Consider the following 19329-nt stretch of genomic DNA (forward strand, 5'->3'; position numbering starts at 1 on the left):
CAGCCAGGAGGTCACTCTGCCCACCACGGATAAGTGGTAACTCTTAAGCAGTTCTGGCAGGGCAAACGCGTTGTGTGTTGTGCTCTCATAAGAGCAGCCCCTAGGCTCTGCTGTTAAACTCTGCTTTTCCACAGGGCAGGGGAAGAGCGCTTGGATGAGGGAGCAGGGCAGGTAGTGCCTGGCGCTGTGAAGGGAGGCTGAGCAGCAGGGCAGCTACACGTCCCTGCCAGGCATTTGGCCTCTTCTCTGGCAGGGGGCAGTGGCTAAAGCCACTTTTTTGAACTTTATTCCCTGCTTTTGCTGCATAGTTTAGAGCGGTGACAGCAAAGGAGTGAGGGGAAGGGACTGATGTGGTAGGGAGCTCCTGAAGGGAGGGTGCAGCAGCATAAGCTCTGGAAGGAGGGTGGTGGCAGCTCTGGTAAAGAGGAGGGCAGAAGAGCACAGAGGTAGTAATAACTAGCTGAGTGCTGTGCTTTTCCTGATGGAAGATGAGTTCTCGTAAGGGAACAAGAAGGTGGGTACACAGGTGAGGCAACTGCAGAGCAAGCAAAGCCATCTCTTCCCTGGTTTGCTACAGGGAACCTGAGATACAAGAAAACAGGGTGGGGTTTTTTTTTGCTCTGCTTCTATCTTACATGTGAAGACACCCACCTCCATCTCCTTATTTAGGGCAAGGGGAGCCAGAAGCTGGCCTCATCTCGGCCACCCTCACCTGACTGTTAAGTGGGTAGCAGATGCCTTACTGACCTGAATTATGGCCTCTCCCATGCAGCAAGTGCTGGGACCCTTTGGCCTTCCTGCCCCCTCCTCAGCCTGTTAAACCCATTTGCCCTCCTTTGGGAGCTGCTTGTCCCATGCCGGTATCCAGTCAGGGCTAAAAAGGGAAAGGACATACCCGACGCGTGGCTGCTGCTCCTCAGAGGCAGCTCAAAGCTGCTCAGTGGCTCAAGCGAAGTTGAATTTTGCCGCTCCAAGGACAAGAAGCTGGGGAAGTAGGACAGAGAGCTGCTGTGACAAAGCAGAGGCCCCATCCCCTCCCTCCCCATGTCAGGCACAGCCTCCTTCCCCCCCCCGCAGCAGCAGCTGCCCATTTAGCTCTAGCAAAATAAGGGGCGAGACATCCCGGCCCTGCTGCCAGTTTGGTCCTGCAGGCCCGGAGCCAGCCCTGATTACACCATCGGCCTTCACAACAGGGGCAAAGGACAAGATCGCACATGCTCAAAGCTACCGGAGAGCACAACAACCGCAGCCCAGCCCTGTGCAGCAAGAGAGCGTAGCAGCCCCGTCAACAATGCTATTTTTCACCCCAAAGCCTCCAAAACGCAGCGCGGAGGCAGGTACTGCTGTACATAAAGACAGCATGCGCTCCAGCTAAGCCAGGTCTGTGTTTGCAGCAAGCTCAAGGCCACGCTGATAAACCTGTGCCAGTATTGCAAGGAAATACAGGAAACACTGAGTTACTCAAACTGGGGAATGTCACCTCCTGCACAACTCGGTGACACAGAGGGTGCTGAGTAGATACCAGTTAAAGAGCAGAGCTTGAGAAAGGGACTATAGCAAGAGCCCAAGGCAAAAACACCAACAGTTTGTGCGATGTGACACGGAGGCAGAGCCCTGTTTCACATCGCGCTGGGATGGGAACCCAGAACAGCCCAAACTGAGACACGGCTCCCTACGTGCCCTGCGAGCTGGGTGTGCGGAAGCAGGAGAAATGAGCAAAGTAGAGGGAGGACCACATGAGCTGGACCCAGAGGCAGCACCACCTCCCTCTGGGCCACAGAGCCCAGAAAAACAGCAGGACATAAAGCAGGCAGTGTGAAGGCAGACAGAAGGAAAGTTGTTCTGCCCTCTCTGCCCTCCAGCCAAGCCCCAGAAAACCACAGCTGTAAAGGGGAGCTGCAGGCCACCGTTGCAAAAACCATCTCTGGGCTTTCTACCGCAGATTTAAGCTCAGACAGGTATTCGCAAGGATGCTGCAGTCCCACTAGCACCAACCACAGCATTCTGGTTCATGGCAGCCAGTTGCTGGCTAGGAACAAGCTCAACCACATCCAGGTCAGCTCTTGGATCCTGTCAAGAAGCAGTTTTAACGAGTTACCGGGCAGGTCTCTGCAGAGCAGTCAGATTGTCCAGGTATCCTGTGCTGGCATAGCCAACCAAGCCCCCAGCCAGGGACAAGGAAGAGGGACTGCGGTACCAAGGCTAGAGCTGGCGGGGTTGAGTCACACCGAGAGCAAAACTCAGACGGGCCTCCAAAAGTAGCACAGAAACTTTTTTTTTTTTTATTTCAACATAGTAGTGCTTGGTTACAGTTTAGTGAAGAACAAATAGGTACATTCATTGGCCACAGCTTCCTGTTGCAGCCAGCTGCTGCCTGACTGCAAAGCCAAAACACTGTTAAACCATACCAAAAAAAGAAGGTTTAATGAAAGGCAACTATGCATTAAAAAAGTCATTGTACTTTTCAGCTATAAATTACTTCAGTAAAACACAAGACCAGCTCCAACACGAGCTGTCAGAGTTTTGAAATTAACGGCCATCCGTACAAATGAATAAAACCAAAACACTTTGCCAGTCACTCATGAGTACACTTAGCAACGAGACTCACTGCCCCGACCTGTGATCCTAATGCCAGGAAGATCATGTTGTTGTTATGTGCTTCAGTGCAATATGAACAATGAGCCTGTAGCCCTTTAATTTTTAATTTTTTTATTTTTTGCACCACACTCCCTTCCCTCCGAGAAAAACTTAAAGTGCTCCTAGTGCTTTGGAATTTAAGCAAGAACAGGGGCCACTAGCGTCACTTACTGTCTTTGGTGACTTATGGGAGAAGGGCAATGCATGGAGTCCAGGTCCTTCGTTAGCTTTGCCATAAGTCAAGCAGTGATTGAGATGGAGCAACCCGTTTCCGTATCCCAACCAAGGCAAGAGAACAGGTCTCTTACAACATGTAAAATAGAGCAGCCAGGAAAGCCACAGCAGTCATGGTGGAGCTCTCTGGTTCACGTACGAGAGCAAGAGGGACGTGTTGAAAGTCATTGTCTCAGAGCCTTCTCTAAACAGAAGCAGAAGTCGCTCCTTTTTTGGGGCGGCGAGAGTGAAGCGGGTTAGCACGTACAGGCTCACGAGCCAGCACTGCCCAGGACCGGGGGAATCAGACAGAGGGACATGGTGTTCTCAGTGTGACAAGTGACATCTAGCTCAGTAGAAGCAAGGTGGCTAATACATTGAGCAGGAAACAGTGAGCACACAGCAAGTGAGAAAAGGTCAGAGCTGTCCCAGCACTTGCAGGTTCTCTCACATGCAGCTGTAGACACTGAGGCTGCCTCAAAGTCCCTCCAGCGCCCAGCCCCGGCACCCCTAACCCACAAAGCCAGGCCAGCATAGTACCACTCCATACACAGTCGAGTCCTTGCCCCAGGAGGATCTGAATTCAAGCTTTCAGTGTTAGACTTGCTTGTTTGAACAGCAGGAGCAGCTCCAGGAAGGTTAAGCAGTTCCAGTTCAAGTTTTCCCTAAGAGGTCAGAGACAGAGTAGCTGTCCTCCCTGGACCAGTGACTCCATCCAAGCATGTGTCCAAAGCTGCTTTGCTCATGCTCACATAGGACTCATACAGAGACAAGCCACGAGTAACGTGAAGTCTTAAATGCAGAGTCTAGTCTCCAAGAGCCTACGCAGCTATGGGCCAGGTCTTAACTAGCCAAAACAGGCAAGTTTAAGAGAAATGGAAAATGACTCTGGAATCAACATCCTCCCAAACTGTGACCCAGCATATTTAAACCCTGTGTACACCATTAAGCACTGCTGACACAGCTACTGTGGTAGGACTCCAGCCCAGGTCCTGTGGCCTGCTCAGTGGCATGGGAGGGGACAGCCATGGAGATGAGGAAGGGGAGCAGACCCCAGGGACCATTTTTTCCTGTAGCTTCCCCCTTTCCCTTACACAGCACATGCTGTCTCCACAAGCAGAGCCTTCCTCCACCTCAGTGGGGACCCTGTTGATTCACATTTGCTCAGGTTAAAAAGCTTGGTTATCTGCTAAATGCAATTTAATACTGGGGGGTGGGGCATGGGTGAAGAGGAGGGAACAGGACAGCTCTCACAACCCATTAGTTAGAGCAGTCAGAGTTTTACATGCACTTTGGCCAAATATGTTCCTACATACACACTCACACTGAGCCAGCCCCATCCCTAAGCCTTCCTGGAAGAAGCCAGCCTACAAAATCTTAACACTCCCCCCCCATACGCTTGACAGCAGCTACAGTCCCAGCCAGCCTTCTTCCTTTGCCATGATCTAGTGGGTTGGTTACAATTTAGTGGTCTTAATGCCAGCAGGAGCACTCAGTCTCAGCTGTTACAGGCCTTTGCCATGGGTATGCTTTGAGCTTAGCTTTGAACCCACACTCCTCAGCAGGGTAGTTTAGCAATCAGGTGAAACAAGGACCAGCAGTCAGAGCAAGACCACACTCAGCCCAGCAGCATCAGCCCTGCAGGGTGTGAATATGGCACAGTACGCTTTAACATTGGTTGCAGGAGTCCCTGCGCATAACGCACTCAGTTAACACAGAGCGTCACACTCCCAAGTGAGTCAGGATGCAGAGTACTTCATGGAATATGTCTAGAAGCTCCAATCTTTGCAGGAAGACAGTGCCTCTCCCAGCTATGGATGTGCAATTAAAAGAGTAACTAGAACAGTCTCAGACCAAGCACAGTCTGAGCAAGATTCATTCCTTCCAAGTGTGCAGATAAAAGTGCAAATATGCATTTGATGTTTCTTTTCTAGTGAGGAAGCTCTGGTGCATTTAGCTGCCAACAACTTGAAGACCAGACCAAGAAAAAGCTTCCAGAAAGTTCAGCTTCACTTTGCTACATGGTACCTTAAAGTCACAGTTCTCTTACTGCCTGCAGCCATAGGTTCAGTCCTGCTTACGGCCGCAGCAGGTAGTGGAATGTTTGTGTCGATGAGTTAAATGCTTCAGGGAAGAGGAAAAGAGAAAACCAGATTACAGTCCTATACATGAATGCCACTTCGGGGAGGAAAGGGCCCTTCCAGCCTCTTCAGTTCTGTGGAGCAGGGCATGAGCTATGGTGACTATTCAACTCCGAGCCGCCTGCAGCAAAGAGCAAGGGGGCACTGTCTGCAGTAGTTCCGCTGAGATGGGGACCCACCGTGTAGCTGTCGTTCCCAGCCAGGGACCCATAGCAGCCAGAGCACTGAGGGGTGGCCAAGCTGGGAAGAGAGACAAAAACCAAACATGGACTCTTAGAGATGGACAGTTTCTTAGTTTGGAGACTGCTGCTAGTCTGCACAGATAAGCAGGGCATCTAAGTCTGCAGAAGCAGGTTCTGATTTATGACATCCAGATATCATGTTTCCAAGGAAGCCGGCTTTGGAGAAACAGGTGCAAGGTGTACAAGGCCTTGCAAAATTGGTCAAGAACAGCCAGAGCCTTCAACTCCTCACTAAAGCCCCAGGGCACAAGGAGCTCAGATCCCTGAGCAGCAAGTGAAAGACAGGGCCGCCAAACTTCCCTTACAGTTTAGCTGAGGACACCAGCCCATTCTCCCCCATCCCAGTGTTTCCGCAGAGCTTTGTCCCAGACAGCTTCCAGGGGACATGTCCTCCCAGACCTCCTGGGACTTCACCTCACTGTTTTGCTTTACCAGTGGAGAGACTCCTCTGGAGGCCATTTTAAGAGCCTCTCTCCCCTCACCAGCTAAGGAAGGAACCTAGCAAGATCAACCTTCCCAGATGAGGCCTCATGTCCGCAGCCACTGTGTACTTCTACCTGTGAAGACCCAGCATGATATCTACTTCTCAGAGCTGGTCATTTTTATCTAATAAAAATAGCCCTGTGTGAGCTAGGGAGCAAAACCAAGCTCAGTCAGAAGGTTCCTTGCCCCATCCACCTTGCCCAAGCTGACTTTTATGCCAAGATTTTTCTTGAGATCAGAAGTCAAGAACTCTGTTGCTTCCACAAAGGACAGCAGAACAGTCCCTGTGTTTTCACATGCCCAGGACAATGCTTACCTGCCTTCTCTGGCCCCAAGCCGTGACAAGTCATCATCGCTGTCATAGCGCCTTGGATTGTCAAAGAAGTAGGCTCTGGAGCTGTAACTATGACTATTGACCATTCCTGCTGGAGTCTATTAAAGAGAAAGGAGTTAGGCCAGTAGCAAGGCATTTCTAGTTGCCTTCCTAAGGGTTTACCCCCCATCCCCCACCCCAGACACCTTTGAGCTCCTCCGTGCACAGGGATATTCAAGCTACAGCAGCTTGCTCAGGCCTACCAAGTTCTGACTCAGTCTCTGAGCCCGGAAGAACAGCACCACAAAAGTCGTTGGCACCAGCTCCCAGAGGAAGAGGACCACTCCAAACACCACATATTCTTCACTGCTCACTTCCACACGCACCTGCGGACAGAAGTTAGAAGTCTCTGAACACCCCTAGCCATCAGCAAAGCTCCAGAAGCTGAACATTGACACAGCACAGGAGAACTAGGAAGGCAGAGAAATCCTTATGAAGGTAGGAATCCAAGCCAGCATAGTGACCCTTATCTGGCTCCTACTGTTTCCAGGGAGGAACAGTAGTTCTTCAGTGTGCTACCAGGTACTGCAAGCTCCCTCCCCACCCCAAGGGCTCTCCCTTGCACACAGCCATGCCTTTTTAAGTGTTGCTTTTCTGCTCTAGTTGACTTGTTTCTCCTCTCCCCCAGTAAAAGAGCTGGCAGGCTCTAAAATTTAAGAGCACAACAGGGAATCCCTCCTGAAAAAGCAGCCAGATTGAGGAAGATTCAGGCTTGCTCTGGTGGAGAGAACAAACAGGGCTTTTGAAGGCAGAAGCCCAGCTCACTTGGGGATACAGAGAAACCAACACCTCATATAACCTTCTTTCCCCTACACATGCTCTCACAGGAGAGTAGAGTAACCCCCTCTCACCTCATTACTAGCTCTGGATTGGAGGCCACACACAGACACTTACCTTGTCTGAAAGGTTGTCCCAGCCATAGTTAAAAGGACCAGGAACACTGTCTGGAGATATGGCCACAGCTACCAGGTTATAGCAAGCCCTTGAGGAGTACAGAAGAGCAACTACAGATCCCACAAGAATAGCCTGGCAGACAGATGTTCCCTAGAACAGAAAGAAAAACAGTTTTAATGCAGATCTTACTACAGAGTTTTTTTTTTTCCAAAATCATGAGAAGCTCTGCAGACAAGACTGACCTAGAACTTTTGCATATTGTTGCTAAAATATTCAGAGCTGGTTAAGAGCTTCCTTATGTGATGAGTTCATTGCAGTAGCAGAGCTATGCAGCCAGTGTCTGCCTGAGAGCAGGAAAGACTCAAGGCAGGAGAGAGTCATTCTCAGGATCTCACGGATAGACTATACCTAGCAAAGTTATTTCGGCAGTCAGCTTCAAACTGGTGGTCCAGAGAGATGCCACTCACCCACTGCCTTTCTGTGGTGGCCTCTAGAAGACCAAACAACAGCCATTAAGAAAGTCATCCTGCTGTTTCTACACCCTGACCAAGCATAAGATTATAGCAGTGATGCCCACATAGCTCATTCACCCTGCAGAAGCTGAGCACCCCAGAGGCTGAACACAGCCTATGTCTAGAAAAGAAGCCTAGCTATCTGGGGTGACAGCTTTGAGAAAAGGGAGGACCACCTGATATCAGAACTCCAGTGCTGCTGTGGGACAAGGCAGGCTTTGTTGTACATAGAGCAACATGTTATGGGGTCACTGGATGTAGAGGGACTTCTGCCTTCTGCTAGCTGTCTTATGCTGGTGAAGACCTTTCTCCACCACATCCTAGAAGCAAGCCTGTCAGAGGGACAGCTGCCCATGAGGTACCCCAACATCAATGTACATCTCCTGCAGAACTAGCGACAGGAATGGGAGCTTCACAGAGATACTTGCAGATATTCAAGGAGTGTTATTTCTTTGCTGAATACACCTGCAAAGCTGTTTAGCAGCTATTGGTAGGCACAAAGTCACTGCAAGGTGGAAACCATTAAGAGGCAAACAAATAAATCTAAGCAAGATACAGTGACTTTGCTTCATATTTAAATAGATAATCTGCTCAAGAACCTCACCTCATTCACCTATTCCACATCCGAACTATGGATATGCTAGCTCCATTTTCCTAGTTTTGGAGAACCAGCTCAAGAACAGTCTTGGCAGAGTCAGCTTGAAAATGCACAAGTCCCTGTGACACCACTGAAGCACAACACCACAGCCTGCTCTAGTGCTGTCAGCTGAGTCCTTGGTATTCAGGGCAGCAGAATTAGAAGCAGAAAAGGCTAGTGAACCAATAGCCTCCAGCAGGCAATGACCACAGCATAGGATCTGGTAGCAGCCCAACAGCAGAGCCTGCTTCTCAAGTGGCTCTAAAACCTTCCCACATTCAGTGGTGAAAGTAGCAGTCTTACTGGCCCTCCCTCCAGCTTTGCAATGTTGCTTTGAGAGTCACCAGGTTCACAGCTGGAGTTCAGCAGACAGGGCAACCTTTTCAGACATTTGTTTAACACTTCTGCTCATCCCCACCTATTTTTGCAGCTCCTCCACAGTGCTTTAAGTCAGAGGATGCCTCCAAGGCAGGGAAGGGAGACATCAGTTGAATGCAAGAGACCTTTACCAGACAGTCAGGTTGAGCACTCGGGGGAAGAACCCTCTTCTCTAGCACATGTTACACAAGAGCAAGGCCCTAAAGGCAGCCTCAGGCACATGACTAGAGGAAGTCACTGCATCAGTAAATCACTGCTGAGTGAACTTGATAGGTCCAGAGCCAGTTACAGCTGAAGATCTGTCCCATGTAAGCAGAGATCTGAACAGCTTCTGGCTCACTTCAGATCACCCTACTGCAATCTGTAGTTTCTGTGGACAGTTGTCACAGGAGCCAGCTGGGCATCCAGCCCTGGCTGCCTACAGCCCACACTCCCCAGATTCTTGGCAACTGCAGATGCCCTCTGCTTCCTAAGAGGGCCAGACTTCTACACAAACCCTCAGCTTCAACCCTGATAGCATAGCTCTGGCAGCCCCTCAGCTTTCACTCAACCCCAGCCCGTGCCAGCTGCCCCCTTTAAGGCAAGGGGCAGTAGACTGCAGCCACTTTGAGTGGTCCTACAGATGACCTGCTAATGAGCAAGGAGATGCCTCCAGCCAGTGAGAGACAGTAGTTTGGATCCAGAGCCTCTTTGTAGCAGTCTCTGCTGCAAGACAGCCTGTCACCCTCCTCATCCCCTTCCTGAGGGAGAAGGAAGCATCCAACAGCCTTCAGGATGCTTTGCAGCCTCTTGCCTGAGCCAGGCAGGGACAGTCCTCTAAGCTCATACTGGAGTCACCTTTTTCAAGACACACTGGAGAGAGGGTCTCCATAGGAGACCAGACTCCTGAACTTCTGACAGCTGGAAAGAGAGGGTTCAGCGCATGCAAGGTGAGAAGCTGCACTGTTGGGAAAAGGCACTAGATCAAAAGTATCAGAGCCAGGCAGCTGACTTCCCTAAGCCTGACTACATTCATCAGGTGCTGAAGTTATTCTAGAGATACTTCCAGGCTGATCAAGAGACTGCAGTCTGCCCTTCTCACCAGACCAGGTCTCCACCTTGGAATCATCGCTTTTGACAGGAATGATATGGCTTCCTAGAGGGAGTGAGAACAGCTCGGGTGCACACTTAGTTGCAGCCTACTGTCATGCCAAGATGAGGCTGTTGATGGCTCAGCCACTTTAAAACCTGCTGGAGAAGGGAGCTGGGAATGTTCAGACCCTCACCCATCCTCCAGCCTTGGAATGGGATGGGAAGCTGCTGTAGGACCTGCCCCCAAGATGCTCATCTCAAGCAGTACAGGTCAGTACTGTCTCTGGCTCAAGCAAGCCAGGTAGCCAAAGCTAGACTGCTGGTGGATCCACTTTGCAGAGGACTGTGTTAGACATTTGTCAGAGCTATCAGTACCCTGCATACCTTACCACGCTTAACAATAAGTGGTGGAAACTACATCTCTTGCTCCTTAAAGCAGCCTCTCCACCAGCCAAACCTTAAACTTCTAAACATGAAGAAAAGCATAAGCAGCTCCCAAGTCTATTTGCTGTTGCATCAGCAAAGCTGCAACCAGCACTATCCTCTAGCATATAGAAGCCACAGCAGTGCCACCTCATTTCTACAGCAGCAGCATATACCATCTATAGAGAGAAGTAAGAGTTGTCACCTCCATGTTGCAAGGAGTATTTGAGCAAGAGCAGCTCCTGTGGCAGTCGGTGTGGCCCTGACTAAGCACACACAGATCCCATTGAGAATCCAGCTGACAGTTGCACAGTTCCAGTACAGTTTACAAGGCGTTTACCTACCTTAGACTCGAGGTAGACATTTGCTGAAGACATTTTTCCCAGTTTGCACATGCAGCAAGCCAATGAGATGGCACAGAGGATGAAGAGGCTATCATTGACTAGGGCACGGGCAAGGACTGTCCATCTCAGCTGGTTCTCTGGGACCTCCCCATCAATTAGCATTGCACAAGTTAAGTTCACAACTAGGAAAAGGAGGCTGGTAAATACAGAGCCCAGGTACAACAGGACCCTGGAGAAAAGGTAGGCAAGGAAAAAAAAAAAAAAAAAAAAAGGAGTTCACATCAGTTTATGCAGACAATGCTGGAGTCATTCTCCACCACCCTCCTGTCTCATCAGGCAGGATGACCTCCCAGCATGTCCAGAGCTCTACTCGCTATGAAGATCAGGTATTCTGGCAAGTTTCAGTGGTTGTGCTGGCAGCCCAAGCCTACTGTGTATTTCTATTTAAGCTGCTCTCATTTAGCATGAGCTGTGTTAAGTAGTCATGAGTTACAGGACTCATCTTCTGACAGTCAGGTTCTTATCTTGCAGATTTTAAGTGCTGCTCTAGCTCTGCATTAACTTCAGTCAATAAGCCATGAGTCATCACACCACTGCAACTTCTTTATTGAAAGCCACTGGAGCTTACATTTTCCGTTATGGGTTTCCCTGGAAATGGCTAGGGAACATTTGGGCCACACACACAAATTCCACCTATTGCTCAAAACCTTATCCAGCAGATTTTTGCTGGAGGTGGGACAGCTCAGAAGGACCTTGAGAGTTCATCTACTTCACTGTCAGCATCAGTACTGGATTGCTCATGACATGTACAGAGACATGCATTTGCTTCCTTTGTATCCTTGACCCACTTCCCCAGCTCCCAGTCCTGCTCCAAGGCATGGCACTGATCCTTTGTCAGAGCACAGCTATGACATAAGCTCTAATCAGTCTTTGGGGTCTGGAACTCCCATTCCTAACGCTAGAACATTAATCCACCTTAAAAGGCCTTAGAAGGTAAGGTTAGAAGAGTGTCACTTACTTGTACTTGTTGAATTCAGCTGCACATTTCACTTTGAATATGACCTAGGGGAAAAGTTTGCATGGCATTACTTAGAGTGACCTACAGTTCTCCTGTAAGCTTAGGAAAGAGGCATACAACAGGAGAGCCAGCATCTAGCTGGGCAACTTGAAGGACTACAGATCATCTATTAACACCAAATCTTACATTTGACCCACTTGCAAGGAACACTGGTACCTTTTTCTGAAAGAGCCAAGTTTGAATGTAGGTGTTCAATAGGAAAGAACATTGGTAATATCCCATATGTGACAAGGTTTTTAAACCACTGCACCTAAGGACTTCAAGAAAAGAGCCAAGTTTAGCACTCAGTAGTCACTAAGAGCATTCAAAGCTATGTTTACTTCGCCAAATGTTCTTTGTACTGCATATTTTAAGACCTCAGTCAAGCAGAATTTCTCTTTTAGAGGAGACTGCTTCAGTTGCTATACTTCAGTGAGACAAAGAGCTGATCTAAAATAGCCCTCTAGTATTGGATTTTGGACCTGCAGTCCACTATAAGCTTACTAAAATCTGTGGATAATAACAAGCATTTGGACTTCTTGGTTCTTCCACCCTTTAGATGTCTGTAAGCCAAACACACCTCAGAAATGACTCCAAGATGGAAGGAAGCCCTCCAGAGGCCTATCAAGTTGTGTGGCACACTTGGCAGACTAATGCACTAGATGACAGAGTCATTCATAGATCATTTCACTCTTCAAAGCAAGACCTGCTTTGTCCAACAGTGGATCAGGGTCCTGTGAATCTCCTCACCACACAAGGTGTTAGGAGACTCAAGCTGAACAGTTGCATAGGAAGGACAGGTGCTTCAAAGCAAAGGCTCACAAGCCCCTCCTCACACTGTAGTATAAACAAGCCTCTGTTCCTTTGGGCTGGAGGGTGGCTCTTGCTGAAGTGTACAGGGGCAATACTCCTAGTATGAAGAACTATAGCTAGATTAGGAAGGGGTGGACATACTCCCAAGTCACAGCTCATACAGGAGCACAGAAATCCTAACATTCAGTCTTGGACAAAACTTATGTTCTGAGTCCAGAGACTTTGAAGGAACTTAGGAAAAGGTAGAGACAGCCAACTAGTCAGATCCAGCAGACATGCACTTGGGGGGAGGGGGTCAGTTCAGAGTCACTGTCTGATCACTGCAAAGGTTCGGTTTCACTACTCCTTCAAGAAGTCAGCCTTGTCAGCTTCCAGACCGTGGCTGCAATGAAGGCTCACTCATCTCTTACGAGGCACTCTTGGTCAGCTTTTCTTCCTCTGACAGGATCTCTCGGCTCCTACCTTCCAGTCAGCACTGAGGTAGCAATGGTACGCTGAGGCTTCAGAAATCAGGCTCCTGCCAGCAAGATTTCCAGAGACACTTCAAGATTTGAAGGATTGCCTGATCCATTATAAAAGTTTCAAGCACTTGAAAGTCCTCATGCCAGGTATCAGACCTTAGACAGCTTCAGCAACTCCGTTCCTACAACCAGTTCTGTCTGGGTCTTCTTCCTCAGTTTGAGGCAAGAACTGAAAGAACACTTCAGAGCAGGGAACAAGACATGGTACCTAGGCAGAGGGAGCCATCCAGTCCCCCATGCCCCAGAAGCAGTCTCACAAGCCCTCTAACCTGTTGTCCTAACCTATACTAGCCAGAAGTAGTACAGGGGGGGGGAAAAAAGTGGCATAATCCACACTGAGCCCCAAAGTTCATCTGAGTTAAATGAAACTGGCACATAGGAAGGAGAGTTTGGTCACACTTCAGAGTATTATTTGTCCTCTCCCCCACACATCTGCCCACAGGCTATATTCAAGTCTCAAGTGCTTTGGGAATATTAAAGCAGACACCAAAGACAGCCAGCTAGGAAACCTCTTGGTTCAGCACCCAGTTATGCAACACATTTGAGATGTTTGCGCTGCTGCTGACTCCCAGAAGAGCAATCCAGTCAGTACAACTGCAGCCTCCTAAGTGCAGTGCAAGCTGAAAGTCCCTGGTATGTTGTACTGCAACTAATAGCCCTGAGTGAGAACAATCCTCTCAGCTGAGCAGGGAAAGGCCACGGGCTAACAGAAGACACTGGCTTCAGCAGCTGCAGTAGTCCTATGCGAGATGGACTGCCAAAAAACTCCCCCCATGACCCCAAGCTCTGGGTACTAAAGTACATAAAGCTGTCTCAGAGTTAGGTCTCAGATCACTGTTGCACCCTATGTTCAAACTGTTGCTATGAAAAGCAGAGGGAGACCATGGCACCAGCTGTGGGCTTTTACTAGTCCCCAGATATTTAGTCCTGTAACTTCAGGAAGAGAGTGGGCTCACTACTCAGTTTAGGGTTTCATCTTGGTTACTGGCACCTAACTCACTGAAGGTCAGTTTTTTTTCCTTCAGAGGCTGGGTCAGTAGGTGACACAGGTAGTGTTCACATTGTCTCACCAGTAAGAACTCAAAGGTGCAATACTGCAAGGCTTTCAGCACTCGCCTATCTACTGCATTCCAAGCCCAAAGACAGCTGATGTAGAGGACTCTCTGCTCTGAAGAAGCCAGTGTGGAGAGCTTGGAGCAGTTCTGTCCTTTATAGAAATAGGAAATCCAGACCCCTGCCCCAAGCAGGTGCATTGCACTAAGTTGCTAGTAGTCACTAAGTTGCTAGTAGTAAACCTGGTAAACTGAGCAGTTCCTTCGATTCAGCTGGGTGGTCAGCCCCAGATGATATGCAGTTGCTTGCTGAAAGTAAAGAGAGGTCGCTGCTAATCCAGAGCAACAGAACTAAGTATTTTTACCTCTAAGCAAACCTTTTATGACAGTTAAGCAATACTCAGCAGCTATCCTTCTGGAGACATGAGTCCTCTGAGCACTTATCAGCAGCAGACTTGGAAAGAAAGCTAGACTGAGAATAGCTACAGACCTGGAGGCTCACTATGATGCTGGAGGCTTTTGTGTTGTGACAAAAGTAGATATTTTACAGAAGCAAGTTCTTTGCTCACATCACTGACCCCAGAAAGTGAACTTGCTAAGGGTATGTTCCAGAGCATTAGCTAAGAATCACTCATCCTCAGAAGGTGTACTGGGAGATGTCACAGCCGGTAAGAAAAGATGACAAAAAGACACCTATAGCTCAGAGATGGCTCTAAGGATCAGTTTTAGTACCTGTACAAGTCAGGTCTCTAGTCCTCCCAATGCTGAGCTCCAGGTAGCACTTCAGCTTGATGGGTATAACCATTCATACCCAAGACCTAGAAGATCCAGGAGAATCAAAAACCCCCAGAGAACCTCTAAGCATAGTCCCTGTCTTCTTTTTGCATAGCTAACACCTTTCAGTCACTGTTTCCCTGGTGGGACAGAAGTCTTTTGTCCCCAAAAGAAGTTGAGTTCAGTCTCTGCAGATACAAGGCAGATAGCCATGTTCTGCCTGCAGTCTCACTTGACATAAGCACAGCACACAGTTGCAAGAACATCAAAATGGATCCCTTCTCTCACCAAAGTAACTCAGCACAAGGCATCAGAGCACAACACAGGCAGTTTCAGGACTATACACCAGTATTTCAGTTTTCCCCCACCCCTTAGAGAAAAAGTCAGGAGCCATCTGTGAGGAGGATCTCTCATCAGCCCCACTAATGCTGGGATCATCCTACGTCATCACAAACACAGGGTGCAACTGGCATGCACCCCAGTTTCCTAGAACAGCTTGTTGCTGCCACAGCCATCTGTTCATCTGGGAACTCTGGGGCACATGGGACTCACTGACTACAGAACAGAACAGGGTTAAGTGACCCCTTGCCAGCTGTCCCTCTGAGGCCATGGTACTAGCATGGACATGGCATATACTAGGTGTCCACTAGATGAAGAAGGTGGAAGAGCGCAAGGGCTGATGGAGGCTTTTCAAGCTCTTCACCTGAGAGGACAGGAAGCCTGCACCCTTGGAAGCAGGACAGCAAGGACAAACAGCTCCCAGGCTGGATGCTGTTTCCAGGCATGTCTGCTCCAGTGCAATTAGAACAAAGGATGAAAGAGTCTGATGTCATCTAATCAGATGGAGCACTTAAAGAAACCCAGACAGGTTAAGGGTTATGGCCACACCAGTCTGACAGAGCAGCCCATCAGAAGGCCTTACTCATTGCTGCACACAGTTGCTCACCCTCAAGTGAGACAAGAGTGCAGAATGCTCGAGAAGGTCTTTAAGAGAGTCAAGATGGAGGTTGCTGTGGCTGCAGTCATGGACATTGCATTCCTGGTAATGACCTGGAGAAGGAGGTACTGGAAGACTCTTAGTAAAAGTAGAGGAAGAAATGCTCCCTACCAGAAGGCATTACACCTCCTGATGTTCCAGGTAGAAATAAGGCAGTGACAGAAGAAACTATCTTCACCAAATAAGCATCCCACATGCATTTTGTTAGGCATCCATGTCCCCCTAGGAATCTCCTGGGTCAAGAAGGGAAAAGAAACAGGACAGCCTCTCCCCACAGAAAGAAGGAATGATAAGCAGTTCCACTAGACTGAATTTCATTCCCAGAACAGGACAGCATGCAATATAATGCTAGTTCTCCACAGGTATTTGTTGTTTCCTGAAGCTCTTCCCCCACACAGCACCATTTCATCCTCAGCTTGTACATAGCCTGAGGATCTCCATAGAATAAATAAGAGCAGGTCAAATAACATAGCCCAGGCCATATTTCCTGCCATTAGGCAGATGTCATTTTTCCAGTATCTCCACAAAGAGACACCATGTACAAAGACAACTTAGTCAGGTTTTCAGCACACAAACCTATGCTTGTACCTGAGGAAATCTAAGACCAAGATGCTACCTCCAGAGTAGTAAAAGCCTAGTGTCCTTCTAAAGGTTGCAGGCAATTGGCCCATAAGCATTAAGAATCAATGGACCATCCACAGTAGGTTCTTGAAGTCACACCAGTGAATGCACCAATCATCTCTAGATCCTGGACCATTTCAGTTAGACTGAAAGCTGCTGTGGGTCCACAGTAGTTTTTCCTCCAGGTAGTGACAGTTCTTGTTTGATTATACCCTAAACCCACTGAATACAACTTCTCCTGTGCTTAAGAAAAGCACTGAACAGAGCCAAGCCAGACTTATCAGTTAGCCACCAACACATGGCACCCTTCTGTCAAGGAAAGGATAGGCCAGTTTTATCAGACTGTTCTTCACGCAGGGGAGATCAAACATCACTACTCAGCATTGTTTTTCATTGAAATGGAAGCCAGAAGAACAGCAAAGGCTTTTAGTCCATCTAGCTGCACTCTTCCTCCAAACCTCAGAGGCTCTAGTTCTCCACAACACAACACAAGATCAGCTACAGACAAGTGCAGCTTTCTCACCAAGTGCTGGACATCCAGTCTCCTCAGGACAGTTACAAAGGGCCTGACATTTGGCTAAGTATGCATACCCATTTCCATAAGTCATTTTAATCCCTTCCCACTCCAGATTCTTCAGGCAGGATTTCCCTTGGCTCAAGATTTTCAAGGAGGAAAAAGAAAAGCAAGATATACCCAGCCAGGGAGTCTATTGCAAAACAGATACTGTGGGAGGAAGGGAAGCCTGAAAATCAGTTTGAATTTACTTTATACTTCTTTAAAGCAGCCTTTTCTGCAAGCCTGCTGTCCAGTCCCGTGACTTAGAGGAACACAGAAATCCAGCCACTTCATTGCAACAGAACTTGGGGTCCCCTCCTCAGCTTGTCTTTCAAGGGACACAAACACCTACTAGTTGGAGCAATTGATAGGTCAGGCTTTAACAGGCAAGACAGATTACGCACACTATGCAGCATTTGTTATTTTGCTGCCACTTGATAGGCAGTGTATCTAACACTGACAGCTTTTGGACCAGGCAGTTCCCCCCAGCTTCCAGGTGTTTATGTTGGAGGGGGAAGAACCAAAACAGCTGAACAGCCTAATTGCTCCAAGTTTCACATTATCATGCGAATGTTGATGTCCTAGGGAAAATGAAATCATAATTCCCATCAATGACACATCGGAGCGACAGAGCGATTTCGCTGTGTGTTAGCGATTCCTTTGTGAGGCTGGTGAACAGCTGAGAGCTGCAGAGCAAAGAATCTGAACAACAACAACAAAGCTGGAAGGAAAAGTGCTGCCTATTTATGAAACAAGTCACCAAACTGGAAGGCAGGCAAGCAAAGGGCTGTTCATGAGAAACTGGAGCAGAAACAAAATAATCGGAGGAGGAAGGGGAGGAGACAGCTAAGGTTTTAATAGATAAAGAAAAACAAGTGAAACGACTAGAGAAAGGAGAATAAAAAAAAAGAAATCACAAAAACACAAGTGATAAGGAAACCCAGAGAAAGAGCAATATAGATCAGCAACAACAAGCAGCTCTGCTCTGTCCCAGCAGCGATCTTTTTGTTAGAAAGGGGCCCACCTCTCCAGCCCTAGGCTGTTGTTTGGGGAGGCAAAAGGGATCGCTGGGTTTTTGTCTGACAACAAGCTGCAGAACAACAAGCCCAGTTCATAGCAGAGAGGAGAGATGGAGAGAAGGAGGGAGCGCAGCAACAATAGCAGAAGAGGCTCTAGCTGGTGACGTAATGGTTGGCATCACTCCAGGCCAGAGCAGCCCCTGCTGCTGCCACTTTCTGGTCCTCTTTAGAAAAGGGGAATCAACTTAAAAATAAGCAAAGCAGCCCCTCCAAGAGGGCCCCTTGGCACTGTCTTCCCTTGTGGGGTTGACAAGGGGAAGCCCCCAGCTGGGGCAGGGCACATCTCTGCATCTCCCACCCCCAGATTCAGGGCATCTCTCTGCATCCCCCATCCCACCCCAAGCCTGCATTCAAGTCACACCTCTGCATCCCCCAAGCCCCAAGCCTGGAGGCAGGGCACACCTCCGCACCCCCCAAGCCTGCAGGCAGGGCACATTTCTGGGTATTCCTCCCCACACCCCCCAAGCCTGGAATCAGGGCACGTCTCCGAACCTCCCCATCTCACCCGAAAAGCGACATTCAGGGCACACCTCCGAGCACCCTCTGCCACCGAGCCTGGCTGCGGGGCACACCTCCGAGCTCCCAGCGCTCCATCCCACCCCACAGCCCGGCTTCAGGGCACACCTCCGAGCTCGCAGGGGGGCACAGGGCTGGGGGGGGGGGGGGAAGAGGAGCCTTCAGCCCCGGCCTCCTGCAGGGGGGCGCTCCCCCAAACTTACCTCAGCGAAATAGAGGTTGAGGAGGCAGAGGCTGGAGAAGAGCAGGCAGCCGGGCAGGCAGTAGAGGAGCCAGTGGGCGAAGGGCTGCTGGAGGCGGAGGGCCTGCAGGGAGTTCTGCAGGTAGAAGGAGAAGAGGGTGGTCCTGAGGGCTGCCCAGAGCAGGCAGAGGAAGAGGCAGAGCGTGTGGTAGCTCAGCCGCCGCTCCCGGTAGTAGAGGAGCAGCCAGAGCTGCAGGTAGGCGAAGAGGAAGAGGGCGGCGTAGAGAGCCGTGTGGAGCACGGTGAGCCCCAGCTCCACGGCGTAGGGCACGGCGGCCCCCTGCGCCGGGGCCGCCCCCTCAGCGAGGGCCGCCGCCGCCGTCGCGCTCATGGGGCAGCGGGAGGCAACGGCCCGCCAACGGTCGCCGCGCGCAGGGCGCGCCCGCCGGCCCCTCCCCCTCAGCCCCGGCTGGACACCCCCATGCAACAAAGGGGAGCCCCCTCGCGCGAGGCAGCCAGCGCGCGCGCGCCCGCCCTCCTCGCTGCGCCGCGCGCCCGCCCGCCGCCAAACAACTCTCTGCCGGGGACAATCAGCTGAGCCCGATTATTTGAGGCGCTCGCTCCTGACAGCGCGCGCTCCCCATTGGCTCCGCGCCGGCCCGCCCCCGCCGCGCCCATCCGCCGCGCGGAGTGGCCGCCGCCGCCTGTCACTCACGGCCCTCCCCCTCGCCGGCCGGCTCTTGCTTCTTGGGTTGCCGCCGCCGCCCGCCTCGCGGCCCCGCCCCGCCCCCTCGGACGGCGGGCGGGAGGCACC

At 50.0% G+C, this 19329-nt stretch overlaps 1 protein-coding gene across 1 annotated transcript; it reads right to left on the reverse strand.

Annotated features, from left to right (window-relative positions):
* Positions 1 to 3457: 3457 nt before the first annotated feature.
* Positions 3458 to 18906, reverse strand: GPR137C (G protein-coupled receptor 137C). Its single transcript, XM_067295168.1, has 7 exons — positions 18538 to 18906; positions 11367 to 11410; positions 10349 to 10577; positions 6984 to 7133; positions 6293 to 6415; positions 6033 to 6148; positions 3458 to 5231 (listed from the first exon to the last, which is right to left on the reverse strand). Exons 1-7 carry the CDS (start codon positions 18904 to 18906, stop codon positions 5060 to 5062), a joined length of 1203 nt encoding a protein of 400 aa, XP_067151269.1. The 3' UTR covers positions 3458 to 5059.
* Positions 18907 to 19329: the final 423 nt, after the last annotated feature.

The sequence above is a fragment of the Apteryx mantelli genome, chromosome 4 (assembly GCF_036417845.1).
Source record: "Apteryx mantelli isolate bAptMan1 chromosome 4, bAptMan1.hap1, whole genome shotgun sequence".
NCBI classification, from domain to species: Eukaryota; Metazoa; Chordata; class Aves; order Apterygiformes; family Apterygidae; genus Apteryx; species Apteryx mantelli.

Bases quoted from the DNA above. Each gene is read 5' to 3' on its own strand.
- GPR137C (XM_067295168.1), bottom strand. From the start codon at position 18,906: ATGAGCGCGACGGCGGCGGCGGCCCTCGCTGAGGGGGCGGCCCCGGCG. The intron at 6,149-6,292 runs GTAGGCCTGAGC...TCTCTTTAATAG, and splicing joins AGAGACTGAGTCAGAACTTG to ACTCCAGCAGGAATGGTCAA. The intron at 5,232-6,032 runs GTAAGCATTGTC...CTCTCTTCCCAG, and splicing joins CTTGGGGCCAGAGAAGGCAG to CTTGGCCACCCCTCAGTGCT.